Genomic DNA, 16,773 nt, shown 5'->3' with positions numbered 1-16,773 from the left:
TTGCTGATATTCTATGATTCTATTTGAACCATGACTAAGAAGTCTAACGTATACTATAAAAAAATGGCTACTAACCTTTCTGGAAGTATTATTCTTAGAGAAGTGTTGCATGTGTCCATTCCAATATAGGTGTTTGGAGCCCAGAGCACAGTTGCCGGAAATTTCCCACCCCAGTGGCATCTGTCGGGTCAGCTCCAGTGCCCTCTGGTGCCACGTGCAGCACCAGGTATAGAGGACCCTGAGCCTCCTCAGTTTCTCCTTACTGAGCGACTCTGATAAGAAGAGAAGGAGGGTGGTTTTTGGAATGGACATGTGCAACACATCTTGAAGAACAAACAGTTATAGAAAGGTTAGTACTTGCTTTTTTCTTCGAGTGCTTGTACAAGTCCATTACAATGTAGATGACTCAGTAGCATAGGAGATGGGCTCAGAATTCAAGAACAAGCTGACTGCAAGACTATGCAGTTCAAGTTAGCATTATCTCAGGTCTGCTAAGTGAGGGCATAATGCGTTTAGAGAGTGTGCACCGAAGATCAGGCTGCTGCCCTGAATAGGGATTTATGCTAGGAAAGTGGCTGAGGAGGCCTGTGATCTTGTGGAATGAGTGGTCAGGTAACCTGGAGGTGGAATGCCAGACAGCTCTTAACATGCACAAATGCCTGATGTAATCTAGGATAAGATTCTCTGGGCAGAGAAGGGAAGGCCTTTCATCCTTTCTGCTATTGCTATGAACAGCTGGGTTGATCTGCAAAACATCTCGGTTCTTTGTATATAAAATGCCAGGGCATGTCTAACATCCAAGGAGTTTAAATGTTGCTCCTCCCTACTTGCATGCAGCTTTGGGAGGAACACAGGTAGGAAGATTGTTTGACTGCAGTAGAATTGCAAAGCCACTTTCAGAAGGAATGCCAGTGCGGATGCAGCTGCACCTTATTCTTCAAGACAATCGGATAAGGGGGCTCTGATGTGAGGGCATGGATTTCCAAAACCCTTCTGGCCAAGGTGATGGACACTAAGAAGGCCACTTTACAGGAGAGGTGAACCAGCAAGCACATTGCCAGGAGCTCAAACGGGGGACCTGTAAGAGCTTTGATAAGACAAGGTTTAGGTTCCAGGGAGGAAAAGGCTCTCTTACCTGCGGGTATAACCTCTCCAGGCCTTTAAGAAAACAGATAGCCACTTTGTGTGAAAAGACAGACTGGCTGTTGACTGGTGATGGAAGGCCAATATCACTGCTAGGAGGATGGTGACTGAAGAAATAACCAGACCTTGTTGCTTCAGGTGCAAAAGATACTCCAATATGAGTTGCAATGAGGGCTGCGTGGGTGGAACTCTGCATTGGGAGGATCAGATAGACAGGATCCTTTTTGCAGGGTTTTCTACTGCCTAACAGAACTCAGGCTCTTTCTGAGCAAGCTTACTCCTCAGGATTCAGCCATGGAGTTTCCAAGCTGTCACATGAAGAGAACTGGGGTTCGAGTAGAGCAACCAACCGTGGTCTCAGGAAATCAGGTTCGCGTGTAGTGGAAGCAGCTGCAGAGTCTCCACCAAGAGCCCTAACAGGGTGGTGAACCATGCTGCCTGGACCATGCCAGGGCTATGAGAATGACCTGTGCCCGGTCCCACTTGATCTTCATCAGAATCTTGTGTATCATTGGGATAGGGGAAAAGGCATAATACCAGTGATCTATCCATGATAGCAGGAAGGTGTCCATAAGAGACCCCTGCAAGGCCACAGCCCAGGAACAGACTGGTGGCATTTCCTGTTGTCATGGGTAGCAAACAGGCCTATAACAGGAATCCCCGACTGTTGGAAAATGCCCCTTGTCATGTCCAGCCAAAGGAACCATTCACGGTGAGAGAAGAAAGATCTGCTGAGCTGATCCACCAGCTGGTTCTCTGTAGGTACGATGCCTCGAGATGGATGGAATGCATTATGCAGAACTCCCATAGCTGGATTGCTTTCTGGCACTGGAGGGAAGAGCGAGCACCTCCCTGCCTGTTGATGTAGAACATGGCATTCGTGTTGTCTGTAAGAACCAAAATTACTTTGTTCGTAATGTGGGGCAGGAACGCTTGGCAAACTGGGAACGACAGGCCTTGAGTCCCAACAGTCTGAAGTAATGTGGGTCCAAGCAATGAAAAAGTGGGACAGGCAGTTCAAAAACAGAGGGGTAAATTGTATCCTATACTGTGGGGCCTGAGATGTCAACCTTAAGCATCTTGTCAAAAAGAGTATTTCGAGCTCCCTGAGTGTCTGGGGACAGCGTGCATTGGCCCTACTGTGGAAGCCAGTGGAGGTTATGAGACCATACCAACGGCCACACTGGGTCAGACCAAAGGTCCATCTAGCCAAGTATCCGGTCTTCTGACAGTGGCCAATGCCAGGTGCTCCAGAGGGAATGAACAGAACAGGTAATCAAGTGATCCATCCTGATACCCATTCCCAGCTTCTGGCAAACAGAAGCTAGGGACACTATTCCTGCCCATCTTGGCTAACAGCCATTGATGGATCTATCCTCCACAAATTTACCTAGTTCTTTTTTGAACCCTGTTATAGTCTCGGCCTTCACAACATCCTCTGGCAAGGAGTTCCACAGATTGACTTTGCGTTGTGTGAAAAAAAATATTTTCTTTTAAAACAGCTGCCTATCAATTTCATCTGGTGCCCCCTAGTTGTTGTGTTGTGAGGAGTAAATAATATTTCCTTATTTACTTTCTCCACATCAGTCATGATATTATAGACCTCTATCATATCCCCCCCAGTCTCTTTTCCAAGCTGAAAAGTCTCAGTCTTATTAAGAGACCTGTCTGGAGGCTTGACAAAGTAGTAGACAGTCTGTTGGGGCCTATAAAGCTTCCTAGATGCCGCCTGAGTTTACAGCCTCAGGGATTTCAAGGTCGCCTTAGAGTCCTTAAGCCCATGGAGCCTAGCATCAGTTTGCACCAAAAAGAGGGAGGACCCTTCCAAGAGGAGATCTTGAAGGGTCTGTTGCACCTCCTGGAGAAAGCCAGATGACGGCAACCATGAGCTTCACTGCTGTGACCATAGGTCTGGCTGCAGAATTGGCCACATTCAGGACTGCTTGTAAGGAGGCCTTTGCCATCGTTTTCCCTTCCTTGATCAGCAAGGAGAACTCCTGTCTGGTATCCTGAGGGAGCAAGTCCTTAAATTTTTGCATAGCCTCCCACATATTGAAGTCTTAGTGACCCAGCAGAGCCTGCTGGTTTGCTATGCGCAGCTGTAGTCCTTGCAGCCAAACAAGTCTAACTTTTTTGGATCCTTTGCCTTAGACATTGCGCCTGACTGTCCCTGTCACACTCCCTCATTGGCAGCTGCTACCAACAGGGATCCTGGGAGAGGATGCAAGTACAGAAACTTGTAACCTCTGGCTGGTATGAAGTACTTCTGCTCCATATGCTTTGCTGTGGGAGGGAGGGAAGCAGGGGTGTGCCACACCATCTTACCTGGGTTCATGATAGCCTCATTAAGTGGTAGAACCACCACCAAAGGACCCACTGCCCACAGAATGTCCAATAAGCAGAGTTGCCTCCTTGATCACCCCTGTCTGTATGCCTAGATTTGAGGACACTTGCTTTAATAAGTCTTGGTAAACCTTGTGATCATCTTGCGGAGTGGACATGCCCACCTTATATGGGGAAGACGACGACAGGAACAGCCTTCACCTCTTCCTCCATATTGACCAGGACCTGCAGGGCTTCTTCTTGAGGCTTGGTACCAGAGTCTGGATCAGGGGTTGGAGGCATCGGGGTGTCACATGGAAAAGCACCACAGGCACTCTGCTCTCTGAAGCCACTGAGTTGGAGCACCTCAGGAGTGCACCCTGACCTTTAGGGAACCCCCAAATATTCCTAAAGGGCCACTGCAAGAGTGCTGGCCCCCAAGGACCCAGTGTCCAAGCCCTTGGGGGTACCACTGTGCTTGGGGCCCATGGTGGAGTAGGAATGTCCCGGGGAGTAATGTGGGCGGATGCAATGGGAAGGAAGAGTAGGATCCTACTGCCGACTCCGACAAAGAGTCCTGGCATGGCAACCAGGGTGATGTGCACTCCCTTAGTGCCAGTGCCACGGTGAATCCTGTGATGAAGCTACTGTGTGGGGTTTTCCCACTAGAGGGCAGTCCTGGTACCAGATGGTGGCTGGTTCTTTGGCACTCAATGGTACTGGTAGTACAGAGTCCTGTATGGCTGGGGATTCAGGAACCAGCAATGAAAGTACATTCCTGGCTGCCACAAATACTTCCAGAGTTGATAATACTGTGAACTGATTGGCATGTTGTCTGCCTGAGGGCAATGCTACGTATGCAGAGTCAGCAGAGCCTGTGTAGGTACTGGAACTGCTGGTATTGGCTGTTGTGGTACTGGGGTGGAAGAGTGACCTGACATGGATCTCACTTCTATTCCAGTCCCCATTCCTGCTGGACTTTGGCATTGGAGATTGACACTTCTCTGGCTGCTTCTTATGTTTCTTCTTGGGCATCGGGGGTGGGGACTCATGATCAGTGGGAGGAGCACTCCACACCAAAACTGAAGTACTTGGTGTAGCGTTTGAGTGTGGTTCTGAAGTGGGTTTCAGAGCTGCCTCCATGAGAAAGACTTTCAGTTTCACCTCCTAGTACTTTTTGGTGTGAGGTTTGAAGTCCCTGCAGATCCGGCAGTGGTCCTTTCTATGAGACATCCCCAAGAACTTGAAACAGCTTGAGTACAGGTTGCTCAATGGCATCAACTTCCCGCAGGAAGCACAGGGCTTGAAGCTGAGTGACTGAGGCATGCCTCAGCACCGGGGAGTGGATGAATCTCATTAAGCGCAAAGTAGTCCAACTTAAATAAATAAATAAATAAATAAATAATAAACCTATTGCTACTATAACTACACACACTGGAAAGAAGAAAAATAGCAGAAAAAACTACTGGAAAGTTAGCCTGAGGCAATGAGAATAGTTCCAGAGGTTGTAAAGGGCGATAAGAAGAGTCCACAGGGTCCTTTATACTGGTGGTATGAGCATGCGGCACCAGAGGGCACTGTGGAGCCAACCTGATGGAGATGACTAGGGGAAAAAATTCTGGCAACTGTGCTTGGGGTGTGCACACAGCTACACTGGAACAACATGAGCAAGCACTTGAACAACATATACTTTCTGTATTAAGGAAATCAATATAGGATGGGGTGGGCTAACTATAGCCCGCAGGCCAAATCCGGCCAGCCAGCTGTTTTAATCTGGACCTCGAGCTCCCGCTGGGAAGTGGAGTTTGGGGCTTGCCCCGCTCCGGCGCTCCAGCCGGGAAGCAGGGTTGGAGGCTGCTCCACTTGGATCCCAGAAGCAGCAGCATGGCCCCCTTCTGGCTCCTACGTGTAGGCAAAACCAGGGCGCTCTGCTCTGCACGCTGACCCCGCCCAAAGCACCACCCCTGCAGCTCCCATTGGCCAGGAACCCTAGCCAATGGGAGCTGCAGGGGCAGTGCCTGAGGACCGTGCAGCATGCAGAGCTGCCTGGCCACGCCTCCTCGTAGGAGCCGGAGAAGGGACCTGCTGCTGCTTTTGGGAGCTGCTTGAGGTAAGCACCGCCCAGAGCCCGCACCCCGAGTCTCTCCTCGCACCTCAACCCCCTCCCACCCTCCAAATCCCTCGATCCCAGCCCAGAGCACCCTCCTGTACCCCAAACCCCTCACCCCCAGCCCTACCTCAGAGCCCACACCCCTAGCTGGAGCCCTCACTCCCCCGCCCCAGCCTGGAGCCCCTCCCGCACACTGAACTCCTCATTTCTGGCCCCACCCTGGAGCCCACAACCCCAACCAGAGCTCTCACTCCCTCCCTCACCCCAATCCCAACTTTGTGAGCATTCATGGTTTGCCATACAATTTCTATTCCCAGATGTGGCCTTCAGGCCAAAATGTCTGCCCACCCCTGATACAGGATCAAGTTTTCTTTTTGCCCCTTATTTCTCACCATGCTTGGAAGGAATCATTTCCTAACACTTTCACTGGAACCTTAATTTCTCCTAGGAAGACATCTTGCACCAGGTTTCCATTGTTCCATAGGTCAATCCTGAAAGTTAAAAACATTCTTTTAAATCTTCTAGTAATGTATAAGGATAAAAACCACCAGCAGATTTCAGATCAACAACAACCACCTTGCATCACTAATTCAGCATGCATGCAGACAGGAAATATTAGAATTGTCATACCAATCTAGTAAAGTCAAGAGGAACTCGAATGGCTTATTAAACCCAGAAAAGGCAGCCATGGAAACAAATTTAGACAGTGAAAGTTAGAAATCACAGACTTTACATCAGTAAAACATAGTGATACTAGTTGATGCGTTTTCTATTTTGAACAAAAATATAAAATGAAATTACTGCGCTTCCTTTTCAGGTGTTTGCAGTGAACTTTTACCAGTGTACTTATATCCCTATTTTACTGCTGCAAGTAAAACTTGGACAGACTGCCATACCACACCGACACATGCGCTTGTTTTTCTTCAGACAATGGCTTGAATTTTCAAAACCTAAAGAGCTATCACTCCAAAGACATGCACCTGGCTTGGATTCTATTACTTCTTACCTCTGACATTTCTTTTAGACAGCAGATATGTTAAGAACAAAAAAAAAAAAATTAATGCTAGAGTTGTTGGGGCATAATTGCTTTTCTATATACATTTTCATCTATAATCCTACACACTGTACAAATTGATGGGTCACATAAGCAAGAACAGACTTAGAAATGAGTGAGAAGTTAGTACTTTAATGATTAAAATTTACACTAAATTCTGTTTTGGTGCCAGCTATGAAATCATCACTAACACTCAAGTTGTGCCCTGAATTCCTCTCTGAGGTCGGGCATGTACGTGTGCATGTGCAAAGCTTATGAGGCTAAGTGGGGTGCTCTGAAACACTGCCTGTGCAGTACAAAGGCAGACAAACTATTTTAAAGTATGCAGGAGTAGAAAGGGGAAATACGCTGTAAGGGGCTTCTTATATCTGCGAGTGGAAGGTATTGTGTGTTCCACCAAACATGCTGGCAGATACTAGCAGACACAGAGGAGAGGCTAGTTCCTGTCCAGGCCCCCAACACAACTTACTCTACCCTTGGAGCCACTGGGTGGACTAGACACCTCACTTTTCTTGAATTTTTGGTGCTAGGGTCAGCATTTGGATTGATTTCTGCAAGAGCACGTTGAGAGTGAGGGGCTCTTTGTAGCGCTTACAACCCAGTGCAGGACATCCTGAGTTTAGCTCCAAATGTATATACTACAGAAAATCCACTATTCTATGAAGTAACTGGGGACTGAGGAGAGATCAAAAGAATTAATAAAATTGAACATCTCAAAATTTCAGTATGTACAGCGTACCAGTTGCAGTATGGCACATTGCATTGCTTTTTGTCCTTCAAAAATCCCCCATGATTTCCAATGCATTGAAGGCATCAGAACGTGAGAAGATATCCACTTGTTCTCCATTGACATCACTTTCGTTATCTAATTCCCTCACACACACACCCCCAATCATGAAAAACGGTTTGTGTAACTGGTTGTACATAAGACTGGCGTTCCTAAAATGGAGGTTCTGCTGTACTAAGTAAAGAATCTAGGTTCAGAAAAAAAGGATTTTGTTTTCATTGACATTAAACAAATATTGTACACTTGCCAGGGAATAAATATTAAGGAAACACAGAACTTTCCATAAGATAAGCTATCTGAAGTTTGAATAAACATTTTAATTACATTAATAATTTTCTCAGAAACTCATAATAGTTTACAATTTCACTTTTAGAATCAAAAAAGTTTACTCTAAGGATTTTATTTCTGAAATTGGATGAATCTTCTTTATAAACTTGAACTCTAGTTTTATGCAGCCACATTATATCCAAATAAAGAAATATTATGGCATAAAGATTTTAATGTACTTTATAGAAATTGATATTAAATATATAATTTCAAGAACATACCTGACTTCCAGCTTCTCTATGTCCTCCTCTTCTACCTGAAACTGGGACTTCTTGGTATAGCTACTGGACCTCGTTACCTGTAAGTAAAATTCCTCTATGATTTTTCTCCTTCAGCTTGGTTTTTAAATTACAAATCTTCCATATCTACTGTAAAATCTTTGCTTTTTTAATATTATATTAGTCCTGAAAACAAATTTCTGAAAGTTCTAAGATATTAATTATGTATCATAAACTGATATACACTGAGGAGACAACCACAAAAAGCCCACTGTTCCCTCCCCCACATCACAAAATTTTAACTGCATATTTTAGAATCTCTTCTTTCACCTCCAGATCAGTTTTGTGCTCAATTTATTGCATTCCCAGATAGGATACTGTGTAGTTTACATGAGTCTAAACCATAGAATTATGTAATTGCTTTGTAACCACTTAGCTGCAACATTTTAATTCACAGAAAAATTTAATCTGTGATTGCATAAGGTAGAACATGAGCCAAAACAAAATTATAGATCTGACTCTGCAAGCACTCCAATCATCCATTTCTTACTGAAATCAATGGGAGTTTCAAAAGCAGAGTTCTCACAGGATCAGAACCTATATGCAAAGCACTGCATTATCTATTACTGTCACAATATTGATTTTTAAAAATTCAATACTTTCACATAGCTTGATAACTTGAAAATAAGGGATATATATTTTACTGCCTATTTTCCTTTTCACAATACAAAATGAAAAGCAGAACACAAAATGGAAAACAAAGATAGTGGAACCATCTTAAAGGGCCAAATTTTGGCCCCCTGCACCAAAGCTGAGTAAGCCAAGCTTAGCGTGAGAGTTCTGCAGTGGTCAGAGGAGGAATATCCACCAGTTTCTATGCTTTAGCTCACCCCAAAACAGAGAGAGCAGAGGAAGTCACCACAGATTCCTGCTCCTAAGCATGGTATTTACCAGCTCTGTTGCCTTCAGGGCTTCCAGACTTGTGCGTAGCTAGTGTCAGGATTTGTCCCATAGTAACTCATTTTGTTTACAGAAAAGCACCCTTCTACCTAAAGACTCGCTAGAGCCAGAATTTTATTTTGCACATTGCAATGCATTAAAGCAGTATGCAGTTTCAGTCTATTTCACCAAGGACTGTATAAAATAACCCATACAGCACACCAGTGATGCACCTCAATACGGATATTCCAAGCCCAGGACTCTCTAACAGAATGCCAAGAAGTATATTGATCTTCTGATGAAAACAAAGGAGATGAGGCTAGGTCCAAAAACTTTATGTCATTTGTTTTTGGAGACAGGATTTGATCCCAAGGCTTAAGGAGCAAAAAGTTAAAGCATTCACTTATTCTACCTAGAGAATGACCTAAAAATCACTGATCACCCTGTTAAAATTACTGTACTGACTATACACAGCCATAACCTGATATTTTTTACTAAGTGCTCTGAAAGATGTTAAAATAAAGATCCATGTATTATTTTTAATATATATATATATTTTCATTCATACTTCAGTCCATAATCAGAACTGCAACTGATGGCAGCCAATCAAGGGCAATAAATAGCTCTTACATTTGTGACTATGAAACTAACACCTCTCACTAGGCAGTAGTTGAATGGGGTTGCTGTGGTCTTTCAGCCTGTTACAAATGAAGGTGACAATTTATTATGGAGAAACTTGCATTTACTTCAAGAGACCCTCTTGTGGCTAGCTCAAAAAACAAAAACAAAAAGAGGCGCATGAGACAAACAGGCCTGCAACAACACATGATTTGACAGTTTAAATTTTAAGAGATGTTAGTTACCTCAAAATAAAATGTTTCATTAAACTGTGGATTGCTTGTTTTCTTCTTTACTTTCGTCTTCTTTTGGTCATTCCTGTTTCAACGTGGTACAGTTTTACCATATAGAATTTAAACACATAATTATTAAAACATTCTATTGTCAAGAAAGGGCTGCCCATTTAACTTTCAGGCCTAGAACAGAAAATATATTTAGACGCCTTACTCCCATTAATTTCAACGGAAGATAGGTCCCTAAATACCTTTGAGATTTGTAGATATACTGGGTAATTATGTAAGTATCAAGGTCATTTAAGATGTCACTTGATATAATGAAAAATATTGGAGAAAAAGTTAATACACATTCACAGCATGGTTTGAAAAGCTAAATGGTTATCTTCAAAAGCTGTACCTATTTACATATATACGTGCACTGGAAGGTGGTCATATTTAGTTTACCATTTATATTTTAGTTCACAAACAAATGCAACATGAAATGGACAGAGGTTGATGCAGATTAAAACAGGATGGATTTGATTTAAATCACTAGTTAGAAAGGCTCGATTTAATCATGGTTTTCTACATAAAAGTGCATTCCTGTTGGTTTTTATAACCTTAATACATATTCTTCACAACTCAGAGATAGATGTAAGTTTCATTTTTAGAAGGTACACACCATATATTTTTAAACAGTGATTTTTTCTGAAAACTTTTCAGATTAGTTTTACAGCTATAGCAGAAAATGAATGATTGTTTGGTTATTTCATTTACCAAAAGGTGACTGAAGCAAATATTTATGAAGTCATTGGGAGGTGAGCTATCTCCAATTCAACAGATTAATCATTAATATTTGGAGGATTTTCTTGCCATGCTGTATTACGAGGAGATCATCATCAGACATTTAAATCATTTTATTTAACTAAAACAACAACATTAAGTATTCTGGATTTTTTTCTTCAACAGCAAAGAAATAATATTTTGACAAAACAAACATGTCCCTCACTTCTCACATTTATCTCCAGACTTCTTTTCCTTGTCCAGATCTACTCCACTCCCCACAATCTTCTCTTCATTGAACTTTTTGAAACTTCACACTTTTAGAGAGAGGTAAGGGATTGACTATGTGTACACAAATTTGCAGAGGGACAATACAGTTGAGGTCTGTTACTTCTCACCTCTCTGTATTATTTATTTTAAAACATTTTTGCTGTTAACAAGCAAGTTACCGCTGGAGACACAAATCCATAGTTTGAGAAGTGCAAAACTAAGCATCTCTGATGGTATCCTCTAGATCAGTGGTGCCCAACCTTTTTCATCTGGTGGGCGCCAGACGACGAGCCACAGAGGACCGTGGCGGTGGATGACCATCCACCGAAATATCGCCGACAAGCAGCAACGTCAATAGACGTTGCTGCCGAAATGCCGCCAACAAGCAATGTCATCCAAAGGCGTTGCTGCTGAAATACCACCGAAAATCAGTGGCATTTCGGCGGCAATGCCTCTGGATGACGCAGCTTGTTGGAGGTATTTCGGTGGATGCTCCTCTGCCGACCAGTACATTGGCACACTTAGACGCCCCGGCAGGCGCCATGGCGCCCGTGGGCACCGCGCTGGGGACCCCTGCTTTAGACAGAGCCCCACTGGGTAGCTAGGAAGATTAACCTAAATAATCTATACAGAAGCCTATGGAACCCCATAAGATTGGGTAGCTAATGAACTACTGGAACTCATTTACAAAACTTTAATTACACATTACATGAATATAGTGTCTCCTACTATAGAATTAATAATCCCTATTCCATGATGAGATATCTTTGAGCTGCAACGCATCTATCTTTAGATAGTTTCCTTAAAAAGCATTTTATCAAAAAAACCCAATTTTTAATTATTTTTTTCTAAATCACTGGTTTTTATCCAGCCTGGATTAAAATTTGCAATGGATAGAAACAATTTTCACTCCGGAAAAAAGCATTTTTGTGCATCTGCCTCCACATAAGAAACGCTCAGTATTCCTTCTCCATCCCCTCCTCCTGCTTCATTCCTGTTCTATTTTAAGTGGTGGTGCACATTGTTATTATAACCACATAATACTGCCTCCTTTCTTCGCAGTGATGGAACATGTAACTTTCAAGAACTGCTCAGATACTAAGTATTTCCTTGAAATAAATAAATAAATAAATAAATAAATAAATAAAACAAAACAAAACGCCCGTTAATTCTAAACTAAGGTAGAGAGATAGAAAAAAAAATCACTAAGAATACTTTATGTAAATAAGCGTTCTATTTACTTCTCATCCCAGCTAGCAATTCCTGCTCAACACAGTGCTCAGTGAGAAGCACAGCAACTACTATTTTTTGCTTTTAAATAGGTTTTATATGGTCTTAACAGACACAAAGGTCCGTGACTTATAACATACATAGCATATGTTCTTATACCATGGACAGCCTTAGCCTGCAAAGAAATTTTCAGCGTAAGTAAAATTAACAGAGAAAGAGTTGTGTTACATAAGACTATGTACCTATACATGGTTCGTTCAGTGCTGTTTCTATATTAACAGAAGTTTGTGCAGAACACGTACACTACATCGTAAGAAACTGGTGGGGGAAAATAAAGATTGTTCTCTGCAACACTAAAATCCATCCATCCAATTACTTTAACAACTATATATTTGAACACTTTGGTCCAGAGGACATACCTGTCTCTTTCCTAATTTAGGACAGCACTTAGAAATACTGAATTTGCAATATAATTCAACAAAAGTTACCTAGAAGGACCCATAAGAGACACCGTTGCATAAGGGTCACAATTCTGTCCATTTACAAGAGGCAATCCATGGCATTCCTTTATGCTAAAATGAAGAGAAACAAAGACTTAGTGAATCAATGTATCATTAACAATTTTTGACCAGCTGAAAAATTCTTTCCTTTTAAATCAAGGGCGACACTTCAAATCAAACCAATAAAGAGTTAACATGAGCCAGTACATTGTTTCAGCACAGCAACGATTAATATATCTGAAGCATACTGAATTCCACATGGATCCACAGTACATACATCCACACTACATACAAGAGTGGGCTCCACCACCAGACTACCCAATCCACAGTTTTCTAGGCATAACTTAATGCTAGCTGACAGTCAGGTGTACAATTAGTCTGAAGCAGGTTAGTGGGTCTCAAGGACCCTGGAGGTGATTAGATACCATGAAATAGTCAAATATCGGTCACATGTTCAGGATAAATAAAACTCAACAACTTAGAAATGATGCACAGAAAGTTACTGTGAGTGAGAAGACTTTTAGATCTACTTGTTAGTTTGACTTAAGGAGGACAAGACGACTTGCCAGTAGACCTCATCTACACTGGGCCAGCAGCAGTGTTCAGAAGCCAAGGCTACATAGCACTGGGCCAAGAATCCATCTCTGTAGAACCTCACTAGAGAAACACCTGCTTGACAATAATACCTCCTTTACTGCTACATTTTGACATCTGACTGCCATTTTTGATCCATTTAATGTATGTCATGTTAATTTTTTATCATCATTTGTAGGTATTGTTTTAAGAAAAAAAGTATATTAAATCAACATTGTTACCTTTATCAGCCAAACTTGCAATCTCATCAAAACAAGATACGAAATTATCCTCTTTTAATTCTTTACTACTCGAGTCCCCTATCAGCCTTTCCATTATTTGCCTGGGATCAAGATCAGACGAACAAGCCTACAATTACTCAAGTCACCCTGTTCACTCTTTAAAGATTGGCATAACATTAGCTTTTTTCTAGTCTTTTAGAACTTGTACACTGTTCCAATGAAAATCAACACTAATGGTCCATCAAGGGCCTCAGCCAACTCTTAAAATTCTGAGATGCAAATTATTTGGATCTGCTGATTTAAAAATGCCTAACTTTAGTAACTGTAGCTTAACATCTTCCCAAGTAACTTCTTAAATGGAAAGCATCTCATCATCCTATCACATGACTACATAGTTTTTTGTTTGTTTTTTTTTAAACCAAATAGAGAACAAATATTTATTGAACTGTTCTACCATTCAATAACGGACCAATACCATTGTTAGGATTCTTTTTGTTCCTAATATACTTAAAATCCTTATTGTCCTTAACTCTGCTGGCCATAGATTTCTCTTCCTAACTGGATTTAGCTCATGACGGTTTTTAGCCTTGTTGTGAAACTGGACATTTTTGAAAGATCTGTGTGTGTATTAATACATTAATCTTTATCCTGTTTGAACATTACAAATGTGTTCAAGTCATGATCACTTGTACTGAAGCTACCACTAATTTTTAGTTCTGTGATAGTTCCTTTTTATCTGTTAAGACAAAATCTAGTATAGAATTCCTCCATGTTGGATGCAACACTTTCTGAGTTTGGAAAATGGCCATTGTCATATTTCGAAATTCTGAGGATGTTTTAGTACCGGAATATGAGACCTCCAGTTTAGGTCACTCAGACTGAAGTCCCCCATGATCACACAGGTCCCTCCTACACATTACATATAGATGCTTAAGGAGGTCATCCTGTTTCCTAGTGTGATTTGGTGTCTGTAGCAGACAATCTAGTTCCTCATCTTGTGCTCATGTTAGAACACTGACGCAAAAGCATGCAAGACCATTTTCTTCCAAGTTGTCAGTTACTCAAACAGATAATATTTTTGACAGTGCTATTCACCCTCCCCTTTGGACCACTCGATCCTTCCTAAGTAGGATATACCCATTGACTTCAACATCCCACTCATGTGACTCATTCCACCAGATTTCAGTAATACCAACTACACTGAATTTATGATTACAAATGAGCAATTCCAATTCCCCTCGTTTGTTACCCAGACTCCTAGCACTGGTGTAAAGACAATTAAATAATTCACTCTCCTCCTTGCACACTTTGGTTTCTTGATTAACTTTGTTCACATCATCATGATTTTCAGCTAAATGAGTGCTCATTTGTTCCCATTTTTACCTTCCCCTTTTGTTATTAGCTTAATGCACTCCTCACTGAGGATTCCTCATGATTCTCTCCTCTCTGATGCTTGCAGCCTGCCCACTCTGGTCTGCCTCCAGTAGCATAGAAAACCAGCTTGTCCTCTTGCCTATAGTGGTTATGAGCTGTCACGCCTCTGATTTTCCTCCCCCTCCCATTCTTTGGTGGCCAATTCCTTTCTTTCTTGAATCTGAGGTAATGAAGCTTCCTGAATCTGGTTGTCCAAGAACCCCTCTCTGATGCTGCATAGGGTCTATACTTGTCCTTCCAATCCAAGAATCTTTTCTTCCAGCACAGCCGCCAACTTTCACTTCATACACAGGGAGTTCCTTCTGGCATCAGACAGGAAAGAAAACACAGCCCATCCATTGCAGGTCACAACCACTGATCCATCACTAGCTATCACAATACCGAATGTAGAACTGTACTAAGGAGGAAAACCTCTTTTAGTCCCTCTCCAAACTCCCTTCAAAATTCTCGTTTGCTGCTCACAGGTTCGCCAAGCAAATGACTTTTATTCTAAGCTTCCCTGCTCAGCTCTACCCTCTCACTGTCAGGGAGAAATTAACCACTCTAAGTTCAAGCAGTAGGGCTAACCAAAAGGTCGTCAGACCACAGCCACATGGGCCTTTCACAACATGAATAAACAGACGTCTCATCTGCCTACTCAGGGGCTCACCGCCCAGCCACACAACCTTTACACAGAGAACAAACAAACAAACCAAATGTCAAAGATAGATGCAGCTCCATTAACTTCAACATTACTCCAGAAACTCTGGGAACCTTTAGATCCATTGCACAGACCTCAGCCACTTGAACCAACAGCATGTTTAGGTAGGCTGCCCCATCTGAGACCCTTTTCTAGCTCCCACCACCGTGCACCCCTTTCAAGTGTCAGTCCCATGCCTTCACCTCAAGTGGAAGGCCTATAATAATACCAAATATTAGGTGAATGTATGGTCTTAATCAGAGGATTACTCCCAAATTTCCCTTCCACCAAAAAAAAATGAAATGCTTAACACAGGAATCACAATTTCCTTGCTGCACCCAGAAAAACATCCCTTCTTCAATTAGGGAAACAAAATGAGCATGGGTTTATGTCTGCACCTCCAGTTCTACAAAGGTCAGTTCTTAATACAGAGCTTGCAGGCTTGCCTCAGATACTGTATTCATCTAACACCATCAAATCCCACCCTACCATCATCATTTCCAAGGATGGCTTGTTCTCAGTTTGGTCACATGATCCTTTTGGGGACCAAACTGTAGAATGTGTTCCGAAAGGACCAAGCTTGAAAGACAGCTGGCTGAACTCATGCCACAGCTACCCTTAGAGGGGAGAGTGTGGCCTGTGCCATTTCCTTTGTTCTGGGAAATGTCCAGGAAGACGGTTTCCAAAGCTGAAAATACTTCAGCCTTTACTTCAAAATTCTTAAAGGTAACAAGTATATTTTCCCTGCATTTACCAGTTGACAGGGAGTGTGTATAAAAACAAAACAAATGAAAAAAAGCCCCACACATGTAATTCTGGATCAATGACATTTTGAACTTTATGACAGGGATAGCTGGAACGTCAAGTCTAGATACTCAGGAAATAGAAATGGCTATCAAAGTTTTACTCTTTCATATCCAGGTTCATCATTCCTTATAGTGGGAATTTTATAGCTATGAAAACCCTAATGTTGACTTTTAACAAATGGATTTACAGACTGTAGTATTCAGCTATGATCACCTAGGTATCAGTGTGAAGTTTTCTCCTGCTAGGCATCCAGAGATGCCTAGCCATGTAATTTGTAGCATCTGACTAACAGATGAACAGATTAGTCTCCACCTTGTAGATTTCATCATATGATAGAAAAGATTTATCAGGCCATGAACCTGCTACTTTTCTGGTCCAGTGAATTTTAATTTTATCTGAAAGTTTCAGACCTTTCAACTGGTAGAATATTTTGATAAAACTTCCACTCACTCATCTACTCATGCTTTGTAAAACAGCTCTGAGCACTAAAAGGTAACAGACACTCTATAAGACTATTATTGT

At 42.1% G+C, this 16,773-nt stretch overlaps 1 protein-coding gene across 5 annotated transcripts in view; it reads right to left on the bottom strand.

Annotated features, from left to right (window-relative positions):
- Positions 1-16,773, bottom strand: part of RASA2 (RAS p21 protein activator 2) — a 110,300-nt gene that overhangs the window by 36,258 nt on the left and 57,269 nt on the right. For all 5 annotated transcript variants that reach the window (XM_050965883.1, XM_050965881.1, XM_050965884.1 and 2 more), the window contains 4 exons: positions 12,505-12,588; positions 9,764-9,836; positions 7,965-8,041; positions 5,968-6,066 (listed from right to left, as the gene is read on the bottom strand). In XM_050965883.1, the coding sequence (XP_050821840.1) occupies positions 5,968-6,066; positions 7,965-8,041; positions 9,764-9,836; positions 12,505-12,588 (333 nt within the window). The remainder of the gene's footprint in view (positions 1-5,967; positions 6,067-7,964; positions 8,042-9,763; positions 9,837-12,504; positions 12,589-16,773) is intronic.

This window comes from Gopherus flavomarginatus, chromosome 8 (assembly GCF_025201925.1).
Source record: "Gopherus flavomarginatus isolate rGopFla2 chromosome 8, rGopFla2.mat.asm, whole genome shotgun sequence".
NCBI classification, from domain to species: Eukaryota; Metazoa; Chordata; order Testudines; family Testudinidae; genus Gopherus; species Gopherus flavomarginatus.
The sequence above is the reverse complement of the archived record's forward strand: the minus strand, read 5'-3'. Positions and strand labels throughout refer to the sequence as shown.